The 22,254-nt window shown below is 47.7% G+C and overlaps 1 protein-coding gene and 1 pseudogene across 3 annotated transcripts; one reads left to right on the top strand and one right to left on the bottom strand.

The window, feature by feature from the left end:
- Positions 1-20,906, top strand: trpm2 (transient receptor potential cation channel, subfamily M, member 2). 3 transcript variants are annotated; one of them, XM_061842294.1, is made up of 33 exons: positions 9-130; positions 1,281-1,345; positions 2,314-2,482; positions 2,715-2,895; positions 3,008-3,171; positions 3,242-3,416; positions 4,427-4,488; positions 4,579-4,779; positions 4,852-4,954; positions 6,174-6,295; positions 7,341-7,706; positions 9,225-9,362; positions 9,454-9,583; positions 9,660-9,805; positions 10,673-10,785; positions 11,250-11,348; positions 11,442-11,658; positions 11,800-11,918; positions 12,001-12,133; positions 12,214-12,385; positions 12,900-13,080; positions 13,167-13,348; positions 14,685-14,817; positions 15,838-15,925; positions 16,010-16,094; positions 16,183-16,328; positions 16,413-16,468; positions 18,025-18,054; positions 18,507-18,593; positions 18,695-18,773; positions 18,851-18,952; positions 20,216-20,329; positions 20,395-20,906. In XM_061842294.1, exons 1-33 carry the CDS (start codon positions 71-73, stop codon positions 20,506-20,508), a joined length of 4,332 nt encoding a protein of 1,443 aa, XP_061698278.1. In that variant the 5' UTR covers positions 9-70; the 3' UTR covers positions 20,509-20,906. The 3 variants fall into 3 exon arrangements, 2 of the variants coding, with proteins under 2 accessions (XP_061698278.1, XP_061698277.1); XM_061842293.1 differs by having other exon boundaries at positions 12-130; positions 10,658-10,785; positions 18,022-18,054; XR_009798207.1 differs by lacking the exons at positions 18,851-18,952; positions 20,216-20,329; positions 20,395-20,906 and having other exon boundaries at positions 1-130; positions 10,658-10,785; positions 16,010-16,328; positions 18,695-18,716.
- LOC133512793 (5S ribosomal RNA) lies at positions 3,877-3,996 on the bottom strand (annotated as a pseudogene).
- Positions 20,907-22,254: the final 1,348 nt, after the last annotated feature.

A 22,254-nucleotide genomic window follows, 5' to 3' on the forward strand; every position in this document is an offset into this window, starting at 1 on the left:
TATACCGAATGAAGTCCTCAACCATATCTCATCGTCTGCTAAAGCAAAGAAGGAGGAAAGTATTGGCGGGATGGAGCGGCACCGGAAGAAGGGGTGTCGGCTCAACCGAGCGATTGTTTGTCTGAAAAATGTGAGTGTCTGCACGCTTTCGCTTCCCAACTTGCATTCAGTCAGAGGTCCTCCAAATTTTTGGGTCCAGGTACCCCTGACAGGGAAAGAAGGTTTTCCAAGAAACCCTGAAAATCTGAATACAAACAGTAACATGTTGACAAATAATACAACAATAATCGCATGCATATATTCTTTATCCTCTGTGGGGAGCGGCTCATATTATCATCATACGGAGTTGCAGTATATCTGTATCTTTCTTGCAGCGCCTCCAGGTGGCCAGGGTGCACACACCAGGATGAGCAGCACAATGTGCATTGAAGAGGAAAATGTGACAAAAACTCTTCAATTATACCATTGATTATTCCATTACTCTGCTTTATCAAGTATATTATTACAGAATGCTATTTTTCCCTCACTTAAAAAATGCAATACAAAAATTAAATTGAGTTCACACGGCCCATTAAAAGCAAAAAATAAATACATTTCTTCAATCATTTTATTACATAAAGTATTTAGACTATACATGTCTTTCTTTTATGCAGTTTATGATCAGGAAAACCTAAAAAAATGCTTTTAAAAGGGTATTTTTTTTTTTTACGCTCGGAACGCATTGCTTCGTTTTCCATTAACTGTCATGGGAAATATTGATTTGGTTTTTGAACAAATCACTTCTCGATTCGCCTTCTGGAACGAATTGTCGAGAATCGAGGTTGCGCTGTAATACTGTACTGTCAGTCAAAAGTATTGGAACAGGAAAAAGTGTGTTTAGGCTGCTATACTGAACACTGAAGATAAATTTGATCAGTTCTTTTAATGCAATATGAAACCGTTTTATGGTTTCAAAGCGATCCGGCCTCCCCCCCCCCTCCTTGTTACAACACTGCAATTAATCCGCCACCAGTAATGTAATGTATTGATCCACCCTGACATCCGACTTTCAGTAAATGGGAGGCCTGGCAGCCGTCTCAGCTCTGACATCACAGCCGGAGAGCGATGAGACAGCACAAACGGGCCGGACTCGGGGAACCGTTGGAGCGTCATTGCTATCACTCGTAGCCGAGCTCGCTTCCGACGCCATGGGGGAGTCGGGAGGGTCTCAGCTGATTCAAAATCTGACCTTGAGCGCCGGGACGGCCCTGAAAGTGATTTCTTTGTCGCCCACTTTCCAGCACGTCAACTGGATACGACAGAACATCCGCAAGAAAGAGTGTTGCTTCTTTGAGAAAGGTGCCAGGTAAGGGGAATGAGTTCGGAACTCAAAACTTTGCCCAATGAATGAATGAATCTTTGCCCCGTGCAGGGGGTCACCAACCTTTTTGAGGCTGAGGGCTACTTCGTGAGCACCGATCGTATGAAGGTGCTACGTGACCTGTTTGCGGCAAACTTCCAAAATAACAGAACTCCTTGCACTTTACACATATATAAAGACTTTATGCTATACATTATATTTTAAATTTCATGAACGTAAGCAAGTCAGATTCAAAATTCAAAGCACAATTAATAATCATAGTCCTTACAATTGGTGATGTGCTATTTTTAGAACACGCCTCGCGGGCACTTTAAGTGGTCCTCGCGGGCTACCGTGCGTCCGCGGGCATGACGTTGATGACCCCTGGCCCGATGAAATGAATGGAAATGCCCTGAATCTGTGCCAGCCTCCAGAAAAAAAGAAAGCATTTACTATTTTGTTACCTGTTGTGTACGTGGAGACAGCTCCTCTCTCTGCTCTTCAGTGCGGCAGTAATATTAGTTGTTCTTTGCAGAAGATAAAGAACATGGTTGCGAATTTTGTCTGTTCGTGTGTGTTACTTCAATTTTCCATTGGTTATTGGTGAGCCCATTAATAGTTTGCTATTATGTGTTAATATTAAGACGTATTCCAAAAGCCAAGTTGTGTGGCCGTTTAATATATGTGTAATAACTCGCCATTTACTTTGTTTCATGTTTAGTTTGACACTAGACTTTCGCTGGGAGTGGCAATAAACAACTTGAAACTTTGTTTTGACCTGTTGTGTATTAATTGTACACGTCGAAGTGCTGCTTGTTGTGAAGTGAGTTGAGTCACCTGGCACAAGTCAGCACTCGTACGCGTAAGCGTATGTTTCCAAGTCAAAGCAAAACAAAATGGCCGCACAACAGCTTGTACCCTAAAAAAAAGGAATCTCAAGGCACCGCTGTAATTTAACTCCGCTTGTACCACAGAGAGGACGTGTGCATGTGCGGCTACTCCAAGACCGAGCACGTGGCCGACGCCGTCCCGACGGAGGACCAGAGCGGCGGGACCTGGGACCCGAACACCCACGTCCGTGAAGTCCCCACGGATGCTTTCGGGGAGATCAACTTTGGGGGGTTGAGACAGACGACGACCAAGGTGAAAAGAAACAAATCCGAGGCGTATTGTGAGATATCTTTGTCGGTAAAACACGAAAAAAAAAAAAATTGAATTAAGATTATTTATGCAGCCCTTAAAGGGTCTCAAAGGGTTTCACATGCCCAAAATATCGACCACGTCATGAATTCTCTAAAGATTCTTCGAGGATTTGTACTAGTCCGTCAATAAAGACTGAGTAAAGTGTGTTGTATGTTCGGTTCTTGATGGTCAGTACGCCCGAGTGTCCACAGACACCAGTCCTGAGGTGCTGTACCAACTGATGACCGAGCAATGGAAAGTCCCTCCACCCAACCTTCTGATCTCGGTCACCGGCGGAGCCAAGAACTTCTACCTGAAGACCCGCCTCAAGAACGTTTTCCAAAGAGGTCTCATCAAAGTGGCCCAGACAACAGGTGCCGGCAAGCAACTACGACGCAAGCGACTGCGATTTACACTTCGAGTGAGCCCAGTACCGATGAGTTTTGTGGGGACGTGACAAAGGACGGCGCGCTGCCTTCGTTTTAGGTGCGTGGATCATCACGGGGGGAACCAACACTGGCGTCATGAAGCACGTCGGGCAGGCGGTGAGGGATTACTCCCTGAGCAGCTCCATGCAGGGCCAGATCGTGACCATTGGACTGGCGACGTGGGGAGTCATTCACAACAAGGAGGTTCTGGTGCATTCACAGGTACCACGAACGCCACTTCGGCGGATCCGCGGGCATGGCGCGCCGTCTAAACACCCGCGTTTCTCCTCAGGGTTGTTTCCCCGCTCATTACCCGATGGAGGTCAAGGGTCGCCTGCCCTGCCTTGACAACAACCACACCCACTTCCTGTTGGTAGACGACGGCACCCACGGCCGGTACGGTGTCGAGATCGATCTGAGGAGTCGTCTGGAGAAGTGCATCTCCGGAAAGACTCTGGGAAATAAAGGTTAAAGTGACAGCTGCGGTTACGTGATATGGAGATGCCGCACCCTTCACCCAAATATGAACCCGAATCTCAAACAAACAAAAACGTTACAATATGAAATGTGCGCTCTCGCTGAGATGCTGACGATGTTGCAATACGGACTTAGATGCTAGTGACACTGCGCTGTAGATTTTGAAATACGTTAAGTTGTGATATGAAGGTGGCGATACAAAAACTGCAAAACTCGCAGTTGACATACCAGAAGCGCCGTACGAGTTAACGTTCCAAAGTTCTGCGAGAACCTGGCGACGCGAACGGAGCAATATGAAAATTGCAAAGCTGAAGTTCCGATCTTCTTCTTCTTTTCCTTTCGGCTTGTCCCGTTAGCGTGTCATCTCAGATGAACGCATATTTGTTTGCCCCGGTTTCACGCCGGATGCCCTTCCTGACGCAACCCCTCTGCAGTTTAGCCGGGGAGAGAAGTTTACAGCTCCTGGTATTCCCGGGTTGGTCTCCCGTCCAAGTACTAACCTGGGCCAAACCCGCTTAGCTTCCGAGATCTGACGAAATCGGGCGTTCTCAGGGTAGCGTGGCCGCAAGCTAACGCTAAAGTTCCGACACAAGGACGCAAATGGCGTACACTTCCGTGCGAACATCGTGACGCAAACGTTACTAAGTAAATATATCGCAGTGTGAAATTTGAGATATGAACGTTGCATTGTGGAAGTTACCACGCAAAAGTCGCGCTAAAAGTCGTGTTAAAAAAAAAAAAAAATTAGCTATATAGACATTTCCAAAGTTTGGCAAAAGTCGTGCTCGGGAATCTGGATGTTGGCGTTTACGAAAGTTGCACGACGAAAATCCCGACGACGTTAGCGATACGAACTCTGCGGAACAGACTTTGTGCTCTGGTTGTTGTAACACAAAGACGCACTCCATATTTTTTTTTTCACTTCTACATTCTGTGTGATGTATTTTGAAATCTGTGTTGGTAGCTGTTTTTGTTGTTGTTGTTACATTTATCTTGCCAGCGGTGGGAGTTAGCATCCCTGTGGTGTGTGTGGTTCTGGACGGAGGAGCAGGCACTCTCAATGTGAGTCCTCCCTTGGGTCCTCATCCCCCTACCGCCGCCTCCTTGGTCCGCTTTCCCTTTCGGACTGTCTGGCGCCCGTCCTCTTCCCAGACCATCTACACGGCCATGCTCAACGACACGCCGTGCGTCGTGTTGGAGGGCTCCGGGAGAATGGCCGACGTGATCGCCCACGCGGCGGGACTCCCCGTGAGCCAGGTCACCATCGGTCTCATCCACCGGCTGCTCAAGAAGTTCCTCAGCCTGGAGTACGACAACTTCGCCGACCTCAAGATCATCGAGTGGACCAAAAAGGTGAGCGAACGCAATCGCCTTGTATTCCTCTTCTTTATTTTGGTCTGCTTGCGCGTCCGATTCCTGCGCCAGATTCAGGACATCATCAGGATGTCTCACCTGCTGACGGTGTTCAGAGGAGGCGGAGACAGTCACGGAGACGTCGATGTGGCCATTTTACAAGCGCTCTTTAAAGGTAAACGAGTACTCGGAATGCTTTTAGATGGTTCCGCATCCTTCCAAATGGTTTCCATCTCCGACCGCCGCTGATATCGCGAAAACAACTTCCTGGCAGACTTTTTGTGCTGACTTTGCCTCGCAACTGGGTGCTTGGGCGCTGCTTCTCAGCAATTGACTGGCACCAGAACCTCATTATCAAAACAGCCCGGGAGAGAGCGTTTCTGGGATGTTTTGGGGCATTTTTATGTCCATAATAATAATTGTTTTAAACAGATTTGAAAGCTGAATTAATAGGATGTTAATCTTATTTAGTATAATAGAGAGATAGAGATGATAAAACATTTTTACCCCGTTGGAGGTTGCAGTTGATGCGCTACGCTGTGTGTATGTGGAACGGTGGATCAGCTGGTAAATCGTTGGCCTCACAGTTCTGGGGTCCTGGGTTCAATCCCGCCCCCGCCTGTGTGGAGTTTGCGTGTTCTCGCCGTGTCTGCGTGGGTTTTCTCCGGGTGGGCACTCCGGTTTCCACCCACATCCCAAAAACATGCGACATTAATTGGACACTCTAAATTGCCCGTAGGTGTGATTATGAGCGCGACTCTTGTTTTTCTCCATGTGCCCTGCGATTGGCTGGGAACCAGTTCAGGCTGTACCCCGCCTCCTGCCCGTTGACAGCTGAGATAGGCTCCAGCACTCCCCACGACCCTCGTGAGGATAAGCGGCGAAGAAAATGGATGGATGGCACTCCGGTTTCCTCCCACCTCCCAAAAACATGCACCATTAATTGGACATGCTAAATTGCCCCTCGGTGTGATTGTGAGTGTGATTGGTTGCTTGTCTGGTGACGAGTGCAGGGTGTATCCCACCTCCTACCTGATGATAGCTGGGATAGGCACTCCCCGCGACCCTCGTGAGGATAAGCGGCAAAAGAAAATGGATGGATGGAGAGTACAATTAACGAAGTTGTTAAGGCACATTCATTTGGCAATTCAATTAAATTACTTGTTAAATTTTTCTTTCCATTTTCTTGATTGATATTGATTGTTCTGTATTGAAAAAATTCATACATTGTTTTAAATATTTTTTTCAGGTCAGAAGCACAGTACAGAACAGTACATTTAAGTACGATACGTGAAATATAAAACGCATATTGAAGTTGCATCGCAGGCCCAAATTAGTAACACAGAGTTCCCGATGAGGAGGTTTTCTCATTTGTGTCCCGTCACGCTTCTCAGCTTCGAGGGTCAGCTCATCTCAGGTCATGGAGGGATGGCGGAGGCAGCTGGAGCTGGCTATCGTCTGGAACAGAGTGGACATAGCCGCCACGGAGATCTTCACCGACGAGAGCCAGTGGAAGGTGAGACGGCCTGAAACGCGCAACGGGCGACGAGGCCATTTGTATGGATTTACGTTCCGATTGTCACTATCATGAAACCTTTATCGAAGGTATTAGGGAGCAAAAAAAAACTCTTAACACACCTAACGCCACAAGGTTAATCGCTCACGATAATCACATCTGACATTTGACCAATGAGCCTTTGCGGAGTCAGCTCAAATTAAGCCCCCTCGTCAGCCCCTATGGATGGATTGTTATATCCTCGTGTCCCAATTGTCGTAGCCCTCTTAACTCATTCGCCGCTAGCTGTTGTCAAAGCAGAGTTCTCCATGTTGCGAGCAGTTCCGGGACATCACGACTGATCTGTCAAAACCGACAGAATATTGTCTTCCGTGACAAGAGAAGCAGCAAGCCTACCAAAAGAAAGACTATTATTCTCTCTTCTTTCACCAGAATGAAAAGTTTATAGTTTTTTTCTGTTCTTCGGTAATAAGCAGTAGAACATGGTACGGGGTTAGGGATCCAATGTCAAAGTACCGGCAGGCAGTCCACGGGAGCGGCAGTAATAGAATCGGCAGGCGTAAGAGGCAGGTCAGGAGGAAGGCGGGGGTCGGTGCCCGAGAGAACAGGAACACGAACAGGGAGTTGCGGGAACATGACGTGAGACAACGATCTGGCAAAGGCCAGACCGTACGCGTGGCCCTGTACAGTACGTGTGGGTCGGAATTACTTGTGACGAGGAACAGGAGTGTGCCTCCGCTGATTGCGGCAGGTGCGTGCCGCACCAGGGACCGGCACGGCCAGGACAGGGAGCGGCAGGACCATGACGCATGGATTGACCAAAGTGGAAAATAAACAATTCATGTTAGTCATGACAGTTGTTTTACAAACTGGAAGTTCCCAGACAAGCTGGGCGAGACCCTCTTCCACAACTCTCTCCATTAAAAACATACATGACGAATATACACGTCAATGGCAGTGAACGGTTTGATTCTAACATGTAAATGTCTGCAATAATCAAGGATGAAAGTATTGCACCGTGCTCAATATTTTCCCCATGTTCCAGTCCAGTGACCTCCACTGGGCTATGTTCTCTGCGCTGGCCAGCAACAAGCCCCGGTTTGTGAGCCTCCTGCTGGAGAACGGCGTGAGTCTGAGGGAGTTTCTCCAGAGCGAGGACACTCTGTGCGAGCTCTACAAGCAGCTGCCCAACTGCTTCTTCCTGCGCAAACTGGCCAAGCGCGTCCACGCGTCCTGCTTCCGGAGGAGGAAGGTGTTCGCCGTCAGGAACCGGGTGCACTCGGCGCAGACCGAGGGCATCTCCTTGAGTCACGTGTCGGAAGAAGTGCGCCACCTCTTGGGTAGCTTCACCCGGCCCATCTACCCGCCGCCCACCACGACGTACCATTTCAATATGGAGGACGCGGCGTCGGTGAGACACTCAATCCATCGTCTAGCGTTGTTTTATTTGAAATGGCGACGGCATTTCCAACTCGTCACATTTTCAAACCTCAGATGTGGTACAAATTTCCATGATTAAAATCTGCCTCAATATGCTTAGTTTTGACACTTTGTCAAGAAGAATGCAGTTCAGTTCTGTACACCCGTGTATAATACAAGCATAACAATCAATCTAGTTCAAATAATCCTGCATATTGAAAAAAAAAAAAAAAAAACTGATCTGCATTTCTACACTCATTCCATTTGTACCTGCCTTTAGTTTGCTTTGACATTTCATTTACGTTAAGGTAGTGGTTTACACATCTGCCTCACAGTTAAAAGGTTCTGGGTTTGAATATGAACTCCTGTTTGGAGTTTTTGGAGTTTCTCACTGTGCTTGCTTGGGTTTTCTCCAGGCACTCCTGCTTTTTGAAGTCTCGAAATCAGTCTATAAATACTTTTTGGGAAGTGATCAATACAAATGGCTGCAAGTTTGATACGCACTTCTTAGATAAATTTGGATAAATTACCTGAAATTGTTGTCGTAATTTTAACAATCTTCTTCTTTTTCTTTTGGCTTGTCCCGATTAGGGGTCGCCACAGCGTGTCATCTTTTGCCATCTAAGCCTATCTCGTGCATCTTCCTCACAAATACACCCACAGTCTTCGTGTCCTCCCTCACCACATCCATCAATCTTTTCTTTGGTCTTCCTCTCGCTCTCTTCCCTGGTAGCTCCATCCTTACTATCCTCCTACCAATTTCCTCACTCTCTCACCTCTGGACATGTCTAAACCATCAAAGTCTGCTCTCTCGAACCTTGTCTCCAAAACATCCAACTTTGGCCGTTCCTCTTATGAGCTCATTTCTAATCCTATCCAACCAGAAGGTCAACTTCTTCATTTCTGCCACCTCCAGTTCTGCTTCAGTGCCACCATCTCTAATCCGTACATCATGGCCGGCCTCACCACTGTTTTATAAACTTTGCCCTTCATCCTCATCTGTCACATAGAACACCAGACACCTTCCGCCAACTGTTCCTCCCCGTTTGGACCCGTTTCTTCACTTCCTTGCCACACGCTCCATTGCTCTGTATTGTTGACCCCAAGTATTTGAAGTCGTCCACCCTCGCCATCTCTTCTCCCTTCATTCCTCTCCTTTCCACTGCGTGCCTCCGTCTTTCTAATTGTTCCTCCGCCTGCTCCCTGCTTTCACTGGAGATCACAATATCATCTGCAAACATCATGGTCCGAGGGGAATCCAGTCTAACCTCATCTGTCAGCCTATTCATTACTACCGCAAACAGGAAGGGGCTCAGGGCGGATCCCTGATGCAGTCCCACCTCCACTTTAAATTCATCTGACACATCTACGGCACAGTACAACAAAAACAGTAATTTTAACACTATAGATAACAAATCGAAGCAAAGTACGTCATTGAGAGGATTAAAATTATGACTTTAAATAATAAAGTGGAAAGTGCATTGCTTAATTCCCTCCACTGCCCTTCTAGTTGTCGAGAAATTTGTCTGGTTCCCAAGCTCCGCTCAGGGTGGACCTCACCGAGGCCCAGAGAGATCCAGCCAGAGACCTTTTTCTTTGGGCCGTTCTCCAGAAAAACAGGGAGCTATCTGAAATCGCCTGGGAACAGGTCAGCAAAATCACAAGCGGAACCGGAACCGGCGCGGCAGGGGTCTCGTATTGCGTTTGTATATCGCATTTCAGAGTGTGTACTTTCACAGTGTACGGACTGCATGTCCGCCGCGCTGGCCGCCTGCAAGATCCTGAGGAAGATGGCCCAGGAGGGCAGCGACGCGGACGAGGCCGCAGACATGCGAGAGCTGGCTGATCACTTCGAGACGCGCGCCATCGGTACGAATCTACGACAGTTGACGTCGCACACAACGGGGGACAAATTTCCCGAGAATTGTGTGTGTTTTTGTTGTAGGCGTTTTCACTCAGTGTTACAGCAGCGGAGAAGAGCGAGCTAAGAAGCTGCTGGTTCGCGTGTCGCCATTTTGGGGGAAGACCACGTGCCTGAGGCTAGCGCTGGAGGCTAACTGTAAAAGCTTCGTGGCCCTGTCAGGTGTCCAGGTAGAGACAACCACCCTTTATTAAGAACCTGATATCAATACACGAGTATGAGCATGATCAATACATGAGTGAAATGACAAGTTTCTTAACAAATATGTATGTACAATATATGTATTATTTTATGTCCACTTCAGTTCTGTAGTTTAAAATCTACTTGTTGGCGAATGAGCGACGTTAGCTTGCATGTTAGCATAGCCATTATGTTTATATATGCCAAAACAAGCTCAAGAAAACTAAAACATATTCACATGTCATATTTCAACTTCACTAGATGAATATCAAATACTGTATCCAACCTCGCGAAGCTTCAAAAGGTTGGACGGAGAGTTCCGGCACTTTATTCTATCAGCAGAGTCTTTTTCTCCAATTTTCTACACAAACAATCCCTTCTTCCATGTTAAATCCATCCATCCATCCATCCATCCATTTTCTTAGCCGCTTGTCCTCACGAGGGTCACGGGGAGTGCTGGAGCCTATCTCAGCTGTCAACGGGCAGGAGGCGGGGTACAGCCTGAACCGGTTGCCAGCCAATCGCAGGGCAGATGGAGAAAAACAAGAGTCGCGCTCATAATCACACCTACGGGCAATTTAGAGTGTCCAATTAATGTCGCATGTTTTTGGGATGTGGGTGGAAACCGGAGTGCCCACCCGGAGAAAACCCACGCAGACACGGCGAGAACATGCAAACTCCACACAGGCGGGTCCGGGATTGAACCCATTAACATACAAGACGGATATACACGTCGGTGGCATTAAACGGCAAGACTCAACAATGTAGCTTGGACGCTTCCACGATTTACTGCGTTTGGAGGTGTACCTTGTGTTTTACCTTTTTACACTTTTTACCTGTAGGGGTGTGTCTTTCAGGCCCTCCTGACTGAGATCTGGTGCGGTGAGCTGTCCGTGGACAACGCCGTGTGGAGGGTGACGATCTGCATGATCTTCTTCCCTCTTATCTACACGGGCTTCCTGATTTACAGGTGACCGTCGCGTCACTCGAGCGAGCGGATGTTTCCTGCCTGCAATTATGATTAAACATATTTTTCCATATTTGAATGTTCCCTCCAATGACAGCCGTATCTCTTTTGTTGGGTATGTTTTGTTTGGGACTGCAAAACGACAGTCGTAGTTCTTCGCAGTTCTGAATCTGGGACTCAAATCTCAGCTCCGGCGCTCCCGTGCGCAGACGCGTGTTCTCCCTGTGCTTGCGTCGGTTTTCGGCGGGTATTCCGTCTTCCTCCCACATTCCAGAAGAGCGCATTAGGTTAACTGAAGGTTAACGGTGTGAATGCGTCATTAATATTTAGGTTGTACCTCGGGAGACACCTGACCCTGATGAGGACAAGTGCGATGGAAAATGGAGGGATGGCGGGTTCTCGAATATGGTTTTCCTTACGGAGCAAATCTAGGTAGTGGCTCATTTATGTTTCTTCGTTCCTATCAGACCCGACGAGCTAATCCAGAAGCAAAACGAGAAAAGCGAAGCGATCAAGACAGTGGCGAGCGTCACGGGAAGCGTACACCGAACTAAAGCTAAAAGCCAGTGAGTCCGCGTTTATGTACAACATCTGCAAGTATAACAGCATCCTATTAAAATTGTATTATGATAATGGCCTTTAATAACCTCTCTATATAGTGACCTCACAACCATGAAGTCTCTGAACTGCTGGTCCAGACTGGCCTGCCTGTACAGCTCGCCGCAAGTCAAGTTCTACTGGAATATCGTGTCCTACTTTGCCTTCCTGTTCCTCTTCGCGGTGGTCCTGATGATGGACTTCCAGACCACACCCTCCCACGCGGAGATTCTGCTGTACGTGTGGCTCTTCTCCGTGGTGAGCGAGGAAGTCCGGCAGGTAAAGGGTTTGAACGAACAAAATGTCGTCCAAGTGTAAACAAAAGCTAGCGAATTTGAACTAAAACTTCAGCAAAGTAGAACGGCTCACCTGGTCATGCAGAACCGATTTTCCACTCTACTTTGTCTTTTTCGACCCAAGCTGTTCTATGACCCCGACGGTTTTGGGTTCCACAAGAAAGCCAGGATGTACATTAGAGAGCTGTGGAATATCTTGGACGTTCTATCCATCATCCTCTTCATCGTCGGGCTCGTTTTCCGGTGAGCCGCCGTGTCCTGCGCGTGAAAGAAACTCGTCTCCCGGCCCGTCGCGTGATCTCGTCATCGTTTTTGTCTCCTCGAGTTTGACGAGCAAGCTGTTCTACGCCGGCAAGATCGTCCTCTGCATCGACTTTGTGGTCTTCTGCTTGCGTCTCATGGCCATCTTCAGCATCAGTCGGACGCTGGGACCGAAAATCATCATCGTCAGGAGGATGGTAGGACGACCCAGATGGGACTTTCGTTGAAAATAGCAGCGAGAACAAAAGCAATTCACCGGCGTGGTCTCGTTTTCTAGATGATGGACATGTTCTTCTTCATGTTCCTGCTGAGTATTTGGGTGGTGGCGTACGGCGTGGCCAAGCAGGGCATCCTGATCCACAACGACGATCGGCTGGAGTGGATTTTCCGGGGCGCCGTGTACGAGCCCTACCTCATCATATTCGGCAACGTCCCCACCAACGTTGATTGTGAGAAAACGCGCCCGAAAAGTTTGGGACGCATTCGGTTCCGTGGGTCTAATTTGGTAGGAATAAAGCAAGGTCCAGAAAGGTGTGCTTAGATGATTTTGATCTGTATTCTGTCAAATTTCTCCCAACAGTTTTTGTCGCGCAATTGGAGTCTATATGGAGTCACGGGTTGACAACTGTTTTTAGGGTGTTGGCGTCACAGTTCTGATCACCGGGGTTAGAATTCCGGTCCCGCCTGTGTGGGGTTTGCATGTCCTCCCCGTGCCTGCGTAGGTTTTTTTCCGGGCACTCCGGTGCCATCCCTCATCCCCAAAACATGCACACACTGGGGACTGTAAATTGCGCCTAGGTGTGATAGCGAGTGCCATTGGTTGGCAACCAGTTCAGTTCTCAGTTGAGAAGCACCGGTTTAACCCGAGGTGGCCCTGAAGGCTTTTCTTTGAGAAGCCTCGACTCCATTTTGGTTAGACGTTTTTTTTTGCACCAGTGAACCATGTGGATGTCCTCGTTCCAGATTCAGAATTTGACTTGAACTCCTGTACCATGAACGGAATGGACCCGCTGAAGCCCAAATGCCCCGTGCTGAATGAGAACCAGACCCCGGCCTTTCCCGAGTGGCTCACCATCATCATGCTGTGCGTCTACCTCCTCTTCGCCAACATCCTGCTGCTCAACCTGCTGATCGCCATCTTCAAGTACGTCCTTCCCCTTTTTTCCGTTAGCTCGCCCGCTTTTGGGAACTTAAGACGGGACACTCGCCCTCTCTTCTCTCTCGGTACAGCTTCACCTTCGAAGAAGTGCAGGACAACTCGGACCGCATCTGGAAGTTCCAACGATACGAGCTCATCAAGGAGTACCACAGCCGCCCCGCCGCCCCTCCGCCCTTCATCATCCTCAGCCACCTTTACATCTTCGTCAGGAATGTGGTGCTTTGCAGGCCGCCGTTTAAATCACGAAAGTTCAGTGAGTGAAAGTTATTCCGACTTCCGCTACACAGCGGCGCCTCTAACGCACTGAAAATTCTGAAATGTCTGGCTCCTGGGGGCTAAGTCCCCTTGTCTGTAAAACTTAGTGACGCCCCTGCGATACTCAACTCTGTTTCATTTATAGAATAAAACAAAAACCAGACCTTACATTTTTAACTGCTCAATCAACCAGTGCAGGGAACCCAGAATTGGAGTAATGTGCGACCTCTTCGTTGTTCCAGTTTAGAGACGAGCAGCATTATTTTGAACCAACTGGAGACGTTTGAGGGGTAAAGGTAAAATTTGCCATGCGCTTATGGTAAAAAAAAAAAAAAAAAAAAGAATTTAACTAAAGGCAGCAAGGTGGATCTGCTGGTAAAGCGTTAGTTTCAGTTCTGATGTCTCCGGTTCAATCCCGGACCCACCTGTGTGGAGTTTGCATGTTCTTTCCATGCCTGCGTGGGCACTCCGGCTTCCTCCCACATCCCAAAAACATGCCACTCTAAATTGCCCCTAGGTGTGATTGTGACCGCGGCTGTTTGTCTCCATGTTACCTGTGATTGGCCGCCAACCAGTTCAGGGTGTACCCCGCCTCCCGGTGACAGCTGCGATAGGCTCCAACACTCCCCGCGACCCTTGTGAGGATAAGCGGCATCAGAAAATGGATGGTTGGATGGATTTAGTGAAGACTAAGTTGCCCACAGGTGTGATTGTGTGTAAACTGTTGTCTGTGATTTTCTGGTGCACCGGTCTAGGTTTGATTTTACTCCACTGCTCCCCCAAAGTCAGGCAGGAAGGGGGTCCAGATCACCTGCCGAGCGTTAAAAATCAGGCGGGAAGGAGTCTGGATCACCTGCCGAGTGCTAAAAATCAGGCGGGAAGGGGTCCAGATCACCTGCAGAGTGCTAAAAATCAGGCGGGAAGGGGTCCAGATCACCTGCTGAGCGCTAAAAATCAGGCGGGAAGGGGTCTCGATCACCTGCCGATTGCTAAAAATCAGGCGGGAAGGGGTCTCGATCACCTGCCGAGTGCTAAAAATCAGGCGGGAAGGGGTCCAGATCACCTGCAGAGTGCTAAAAATCAGGCGGGAAGGGGTCCAGATCACCTGCCGAGTGCTAAAAATCAGGCGGGAAGGGGTCCAGATCACCTGCCGAGCGCTAAAATGAAAACGAGTAAATGGATTGACTCATTCCTTGTGCCGCATAATCGAATATGGTACAATCTCACAAGTAGTAGTCTGTGACTTCATCCCCTACGAACCAGAAGATAATCTGATAACCAGTAAAGTTTACTACTGTCGAAGTTATTGCTCCTGTGCCACCGCCATCTTCTAGGGACTGAGCTTCCTCACATTGAAGAGGAGGAACTGCTGTCGTGGGAGGCCCTGATGAAAGACCGCTACCTGCTGTCCACCCAGCAGCAGCAGACTCGGGCCATGGAGCGATGCATCGTGGACACGGCGCAAAAGTATGAAAATCTGCCATCCTGAATTCCATCCGACCATTTTCTTTAGCGCTTGTCCCCATTGACCTTATCCCAACTGACGAAATGGCCCCCAACCACGGATTGGTTGTTTTGTCTCTACGTCCCCTGCAGTTGGCTGGCAACCAGTTCACGGTGTACCCCGCCACCTGCCCGTTGACAGCTGGGATAGTCTCCAGCACTCCCCGCGACCCTCGTGAGGCTAAGCGGCAAAGAAAACGGATTGATAAATGGATGTTTTTAGCTTAAAGCGGAGGCAGCGCTGCTTGCACCAACAGAAGTGTGCCGAATCAAATGACTTTGTCACCTTCATTGATTGAAATTCTCTTCTACTTCTGAACGTGTAGCATCTCTTTTTAACGGTTCAGTTTAAAAAATGTAAAATAGTTTGTTTTGTTGGTCAAAAAGAAACAAAACAATTCTCATCTTCAATTGAATACATAAATGATTAAATTAAGTGGAATCCAAATGAAATTAGTTCACTAAAATGCTAACATTTGATTCATATTATTGACAATAAATATCCAAATACAAAAGGAATAAATGCACAAACTAATTTATAGGGGCGGGGGAAAAAAAAAACTAAAACCAACAAACGAGCCAGCCCTACTGCCCCGATCGGACCGGAACCCTTCACCTGCGCTAAAATACGGGTTTTGTCTTTCCGAATTGTCACCACGGTCGAGCGACTGAAGCCTCGGTGGTGTTGGTGTATCTCCTCTCTCCAAACTTTTTATGATCTTGAGCTTCGTTTCCATGGTAATGGACTTTTCGACTGCATGACCATTGCTAAAAGACCCAATTTTCTTCGTTGGGGCGATGATGTCGAAAAAGGAAAGCGAAAAATGCGAAGATACTCCCGGCGCACAAGCACTAGCCAAACAAAATGGCCGACAGGCGACGGACGTTGTAAAGTCGAAACGTCTTTGGTGGAGACCGTCTTGACCCTAGGACTCCCCGTCGTCCATATTTTTGATAATATTCAAGTGTGTTTTCCTCCGTCAGGGTCAGCGCGATAAGCGATCGGCTGGAGCGGGAAGAGGAGACGAGTTCTGCCGTCTTGGTGAAACGTCTGGCCCGATTGGAGGAGCAGGTCTTGACCCCGTCTACGCACAGATATGCGCTCGATACAGCACGCCCAACTCGACGACGATGACGCACTGAATCCCATCTGCAGGTCGTCCAGTCCGCCAAAGGCCTGCAGTGGATCATGGAGACTCTGAAGTCGACGGGCCTTGCCGGGAAAGATGAGCAACCAATCCGTCCGCTGCCAAATTTCTTCACTTTTCTCTCCATTTCGTAGCGTCGCTTTCCGTTCATTCGTTTCCTCGTTGGTTTTTTTTTCCTCAGCGATACTTTCGACAGGGAAGGACCAGCCGGAAAGCTCGGAATCGGCGAACGAGGCCGACGGCTTCCACGTCAAAGCCCGACAGTTCCACTACCCGAACAGCAAGGTCACTCGCTTCCCCGTACCCGAGGAGAAGGTCCCATGGGAGGTAGTTGACATTTTAACATTTTCTGGTCACCATCAGACCCACACCGCACCGGTCCCAATGTTATTTTATTAATTTTTTTTTTAGGTCGGCTTCAACTCATACACGCCTCCCTATTATAGATCAGAGGACATTGCAGATGGGTATGTTTTATGTTCTGTGTTATCTTACAGTGGAACCTTTGACGTCTCGTAAAATCATTTGGCACTCAGCCGTAGAACCTTGCTTGGTTTCACCATAAATGGTTTTCTGGTCAAAAAAAGCAGAAAACAACAACAGAAAAGGATTAGTTTGCTGCCTACAATGATCTATACTGTTTATACAAGGGGTGCCCAGACTTTTTTTACCCCAAGATCTACTTTTCAAGCAGCCACCCTCTCACGAGCTACCGACAAGAGTGGTGGTGGTGCTGGGGTGAGGGGATGGAGTAAGGTTAAAGTTATGTTGCCTCCTATATTTCAAATACAGAATCAGCTTTTGTGCACTGTATTGGCTGCGCTTTCATCCTGGATCAGGCTGCGCCGAGGTGGAATTTTAAAAATGACACACCATTTCATCCTGCACTTTGTACTTTGGCTTCAGACCAGACCTTTCCCACTCGGAAAAGAGAAAATCTCATCCAATTTAACCACTTTTTTTTTCGATTATACACGTACTCCGGACAGTCATTGCATATTAAAACAACAGCATTTATTTTTTTTTTTTAGTTTCTCCATTAATATGGAAAGTAAAAAGAAGCAGCATGTCTCGCTCGTCTCTGCTCTATGTTGCCCAGACTATGCTGCCGACTGAAGCAGCGGTGGTGGACGCTCTCATTATAAAATACATTGATGGGCTGCATAAGTACTGTAACATTTGGAAATATGAGTGTACGTCTTTAAGAGCGAGTGGGGGGGGGGGGCAGTGGTCGTTGTTAGAGAAAGTTCCATGTGCTACCTAAAAGTAACCAGTGGCTTCTTTTCTTTTTTTTTTTTAACAGTACGTATGTGAATTGTGCCATTGGATGTCATCCCTCACTCATTAAATCACATTTCAAAATGTCACAAACTGAATAGCTGTATGTTATACTTTCATTTTGCATTGGATAATAATTTTTTTTTTGCACGCAACGTAGAATATCTGCGAAGAGACTGCATCAGCGGTGCACAACTGCGCACGCGGGCAGTTTTGAGAGAACATTGGCTGACGTTTTTTTTTTTTTTTTTTGCCACGCCGTCCTGCGATCGACGCATTGAGCACCCCTGGTTTATACCATACTTATTATACAGTACAGGTGGCTGTACTTTTCCAACTTGGAACACGTTGGTATGTGCCGCTCTCTCATAATCAAGACTGCAAGCCGAAATTTGCTACCCAATGTCATCTGCTCGGAAAGCTCGGCTGATCTTAAACCCCAAGTGACGCAACACCGCCATCTACAGGGATCTGTTAGTCATTGCAGTGGTTGCCAAACCTGAATTTCACACACATGCTGGCTGCCAGAATACAGATGCCAGGGGATCAGACTGTGAGAGAGAAATAAAGATACTACTGTTCAATTACCTATGCAGTCAATATAAATGTTTATTTATTCATCTATTTATTTCTAGTATGTCTTAAAACCAGCATCCTGGTACTTGGATTAGGGACATTTTGCTTATGAATATGAACCAACGCTGTCTTTTACCTTCTTGATTCCGTTTTGTTGGCTTCCAAGCAGATCCGACTCCGAGGTTTTGGACAATTACAGGTATGACGTTCCGATGGGCGGACGCGACTTTGCCGGTGTGACGGTCTGAGCGCTCCCCCGCGCTGAAAAGTCTCCTTGTGATTAACGCGCAAGGGCGTATGTTTTGTAAACCTCCCCCGTCCATGTTTCAACGTGTGCCATTCGGCGAGTGTTCGTGTTCGCTTTGGACGTCTCAGAAAGACGAACACGGCGAACGTACATATGTGTACATATTTTTTAGCAATTTTTGTTTTAAGGTGAGGTTATAACGTAGGTTGTATGTAGAAGAAGGGGAACAATGAGACCGGGGGATTTCCCAGTAAGCGTCCGCTACGTACCCAGAGTTCCCCCGTTAGCAACGCAGGCCCATTCATCACAAGGAGACTTTTCAGCACGGGGGAGCGCTCGGACCGTCACAGCGGCTTAAAATGATAAACTTGACAGAATCCATTTGTTTGCCTTTTTGACACCAGAAACCCCGGAGGGAGGACCGGCATCAGAGGCCAAGGCTCACTCAGTCATCCGGGTCCAAATCTCCACGTCGACCTCGTGATTACACGGTGGGTCCAGATCAGGCAAATAAGGGGAAATTCATCTTGATTTCTGCATATAATATTAGTTTTGTTTGATTTGATTGATTTTTTTTTTTTTTACCCTTTAGCCTTCGGGACACCGGGCGCTCCGTTTTGGAGTTTCTGGCAGTTGAAGACGAGCAGCAAAAGATGTCGGTTCTACCTGGGGTGAGTCCAGCTCTCCAGTACTTTTTATCCCCCCCCCGGAGCAGGTCACATGACGTCCCCTTCCACTAACTCTGCAGGGACCGGTCGAATCTGTCGAACGTCTCCCGTCGGCTCTGATGAGAACCCTGGGCCGGAGCCTGTATGAAAAATTGCATGAAAAAATGGCCGAGGGAATACTGGTAGGTATATTTTAACGCTTTCTTAAAGCCCAAGTGTCATCCCTATAAACATTGTAAAATAGATATTGAAATGAAAAATACATATAACATTATTCACTTCATTGTTTATACGAAAAAATAAATATGAGCAGAGAGCGCGTCATCCATCCGCAAAGTTCCGGAAGTGTCATTCGACATCCAAGCGGTCACCATATTGGCTGCATCTCCTGCCCGTGATGTCACACCACGACATTTGCCATTGAAAACACGCCGTGGCCCCCACTATGGGACACGCCCCTTCAGATACGGAAGAACATCTCACAATCGAGTGAAGTGACCGGTGCAATATAACCCTATCGGTTTCGAGCCACGTTTAGATGATGTGCGGATCACTTCGAACTAAGAACAGACTCCCAGACAGTATGTATGAGCCAACCCGCCCAAAGCCGTGCCCCTCGTCCGAAGCCATGCTTGGCGCCGACGGGTACGTCGACACATTTAGCACCCCTGATTTAAGTGCGCAGATCTTTTGTTACATTCTGGCAGGATGACATCCCGATCCCCTCAAACTATTTTTTTTTTTTTTTTTAGTAGTTGTATACACACCTACCTGTCATTTGGAACCCACGAAGCTCTCGTCCTTTGCACCCGTGCAATCCATTTTTCATGACGAACCGGGTCTTTTGGAAAAGTATGAAGAATGAATCCATCCTCCCGAGTATTCGAGCAATATCCAGCAATGCAACGAGCCGGCACTTTGGCTAACACGAAGGAACAACGAGCCACCTTCCAGCGGGTAAAACTAGCATAAACAGACGAGACCGCTTGAGCGCGCTCCTGCCCTGTACGTCACTTCCTGCTTCTTCTCGGAAACAAATCCCTCGAGAGGATTTTCATAGCGGGAGTTACAAAAAGCCATATACGTCAAAATCATATTTTGTGGTGGGAAAAAAAACCAGACGGGTCCGTACCGGCTGCCATTTTTTCATTAATCGTAAGTTTCTTTCGGCTTCTCCCGTCAGGGGTCGGCATCTCAGATGAACGCTCATATTTGTGATGCCCTTCCTGACGCAACCCCAGCGGGATACGAACTCACGACCGCTGGTTTACCAAACCAATGCTCTGACCACTGAGCTCTGGGGTCTCTGTTTTTTTTCCCTTAATAACAAACTAAAAATCAACTATTTCATGACAGTGGCACTTTAAGTAAATGTCAAGGTGTCCAGATCGCAGGCGCACGTTCTCTTTTCCGTTCAATTTCTTTCACGTTTGACACGCCTTCAGGTGTTTGAAGGTTACGTGGACGACGTCAGGAACACCGATAACGCCTGGGTGGAAACCACCGTCATCAACCTTCACTTGGACTCAAGCGAGGAGTCGGAAGAAATCGTCAACATGGTGAGGGCCGCCGTGTTACGTTTCGTCAGGCGACGGGGCCCCCTTTGACCTCTTTCGACCCCCAGGTGGCGTGCAGTCGCGGCTCTCTGCAGTGGCAGGAGGTGAGCTGCAAGAACGGCCTCTGCGCGGACCAAAGCGACTCGCTGCGGCGGGTCGCCGTGCTGCATAACAGGAACTAGTTAAAGGGTCGCACCGGGGTCAATGCGTGCCCCCTCAAGCGTCATCCGACCTCAGCGAAAGCACCCACGACCTTTCGGGTGTTCGTCGTTACCGCTTTTTGTTGCTTTTACTGCTAAATCATCACAGCGAACTCCATAACGTGCATCTTTCCATAATCCACAGACTACTAATCATTCTTATCATAAGCCACATTTATAATTGAAAGTGCGCACGATAAGTACACAATACAATATGAGGAAAACACGATGGCTGTACAAACATCTGCAAAGGCGACTTGAATGCGCACTTCTACGTGGCGTAGTAAATATGTTCCTGCTGCAATTTTATTGGAATGTGGGATTTATTTAGAATGTAATTTTTGTTTATTTAGTTGAATGAATAAATAAAGTTTTTTTCTGCTGTACTATTGTGCCATTCTTTTGTACGCCTAGGAGCTCATGTACTACTTACTACGTGCTATACGGTGCTTGCCAGTGCGTCTATGTAAATTTATGATATAACGCCATGCAAAAATTTGATGAATAATGATCTCGTCTCATTTTACGTCCAAATGTGTTTAATCAATGCAATAAGCACATGTACAATTTTTGTCCACAAAAATGCAATAATTAGGAAGCAACAACGAGGAAACTGCAGTTACCCACTGAGCTGACATTTTTTCCCAAAAGGTTGCATTTTGCAGCAGTGGACTTCTATACTGCATCCATCCATTTTCTGTTGCCGCTTATCCTCACGAGGGTCGCGGGGAGTGCCGGAGTTACCTATTACTAACTTTGTATTCTTTTATCATAATTTGACCCTGGTTGTGCACGGTGGTACATTTAAAATGGTCTACACAAAGCACCGTCATTATTTTAAACGTTAGAACAGTCCATCCATCCATTTTCTGTTGCCGCTTATCCTCACGAGGGTCGCGGGGAGCCCCGGAGCCTATCCCAGCAGTCAACGGGCAGGAAGCGGGGGACACCCTGAACTGATTGCCAGCCAATCGCAGAGCACATGGAGACAAACAGCTGCACTCACAATCACACCTATGGGCAATTTAGAGTGTCCGATTAATGTTGCAGGTTTTTGGGATGTGGGAGGAAACCCACTCAGGCAAGGGGAGAACATGAAAACTCCACACACAGGTGGGGCCGGGATCGAACCCGGGTGCTCAGAACTGTGAGGCCAACGCTTTACCGGTTGAACCACCGTGATGCTCAATCACAATAAACATGAAATGGAAAAAAAAAAAAAAAAACACATTGAATAAATGCCTTGAACAAGATATTTGACTTCACGTGTGTACCTAACAAAACGACCAGTCAATGAGGTACACCAATCAACATTTGTGTAAGTTGTGAAATGATTACGAACATGAAACTTGCACAACCTAAACTTTCCAAAAAAAAAAAAAAAAAAAAAAAAAAAAAATGGAGTAAATGAAATAAAATAGCGGCACGGTGGAGCACCTGGTAAAGCATTGGCCTCACAGTTCTGAGGTTCCGTGTTCAATCCTGGACCCGCCTGTGTGGAGTTTCCATGCTCTCCCCGTGCTTGCGTGGGTTTCCACCGACCACTCCGGTTTCCTCCCACATCCCCAAAACCCGCAACATTCATTGGACACTCTAAAGTGCCCCTAGGTGTGGTTGGGAGTGCGGCTGTTTGTCTCGATGTGCCCTGCGATCGGCTGGCGACCACTTCAGGGCGTACCCCGCCTCCTGGCCCTTTGACGGCTGGGGTAGGCTCCGGCGCTCCCGCGA

Source organism: Syngnathoides biaculeatus, chromosome 14, assembly GCF_019802595.1.
Source record: "Syngnathoides biaculeatus isolate LvHL_M chromosome 14, ASM1980259v1, whole genome shotgun sequence".
Lineage (NCBI taxonomy): Eukaryota > Metazoa > Chordata > Actinopteri > Syngnathiformes > Syngnathidae > Syngnathoides > Syngnathoides biaculeatus.

Excerpts from the sequence above, each read along its gene's own strand:
- trpm2 (XM_061842293.1), top strand. The coding sequence starts at position 71 with ATGGAGCGGCACCGGAAGAAGGGGTGTCGGCTCAACCGAGCGATTGTT. Across the intron at positions 4,489-4,578 it reads GAGGAGCAGGCACTCTCAAT|ACCATCTACACGGCCATGCT; the intron begins GTGAGTCCTCCC and ends TCCTCTTCCCAG. Across the intron at positions 18,774-18,850 it reads AGATGTCGGTTCTACCTGGG|GGACCGGTCGAATCTGTCGA; the intron begins GTGAGTCCAGCT and ends CTAACTCTGCAG.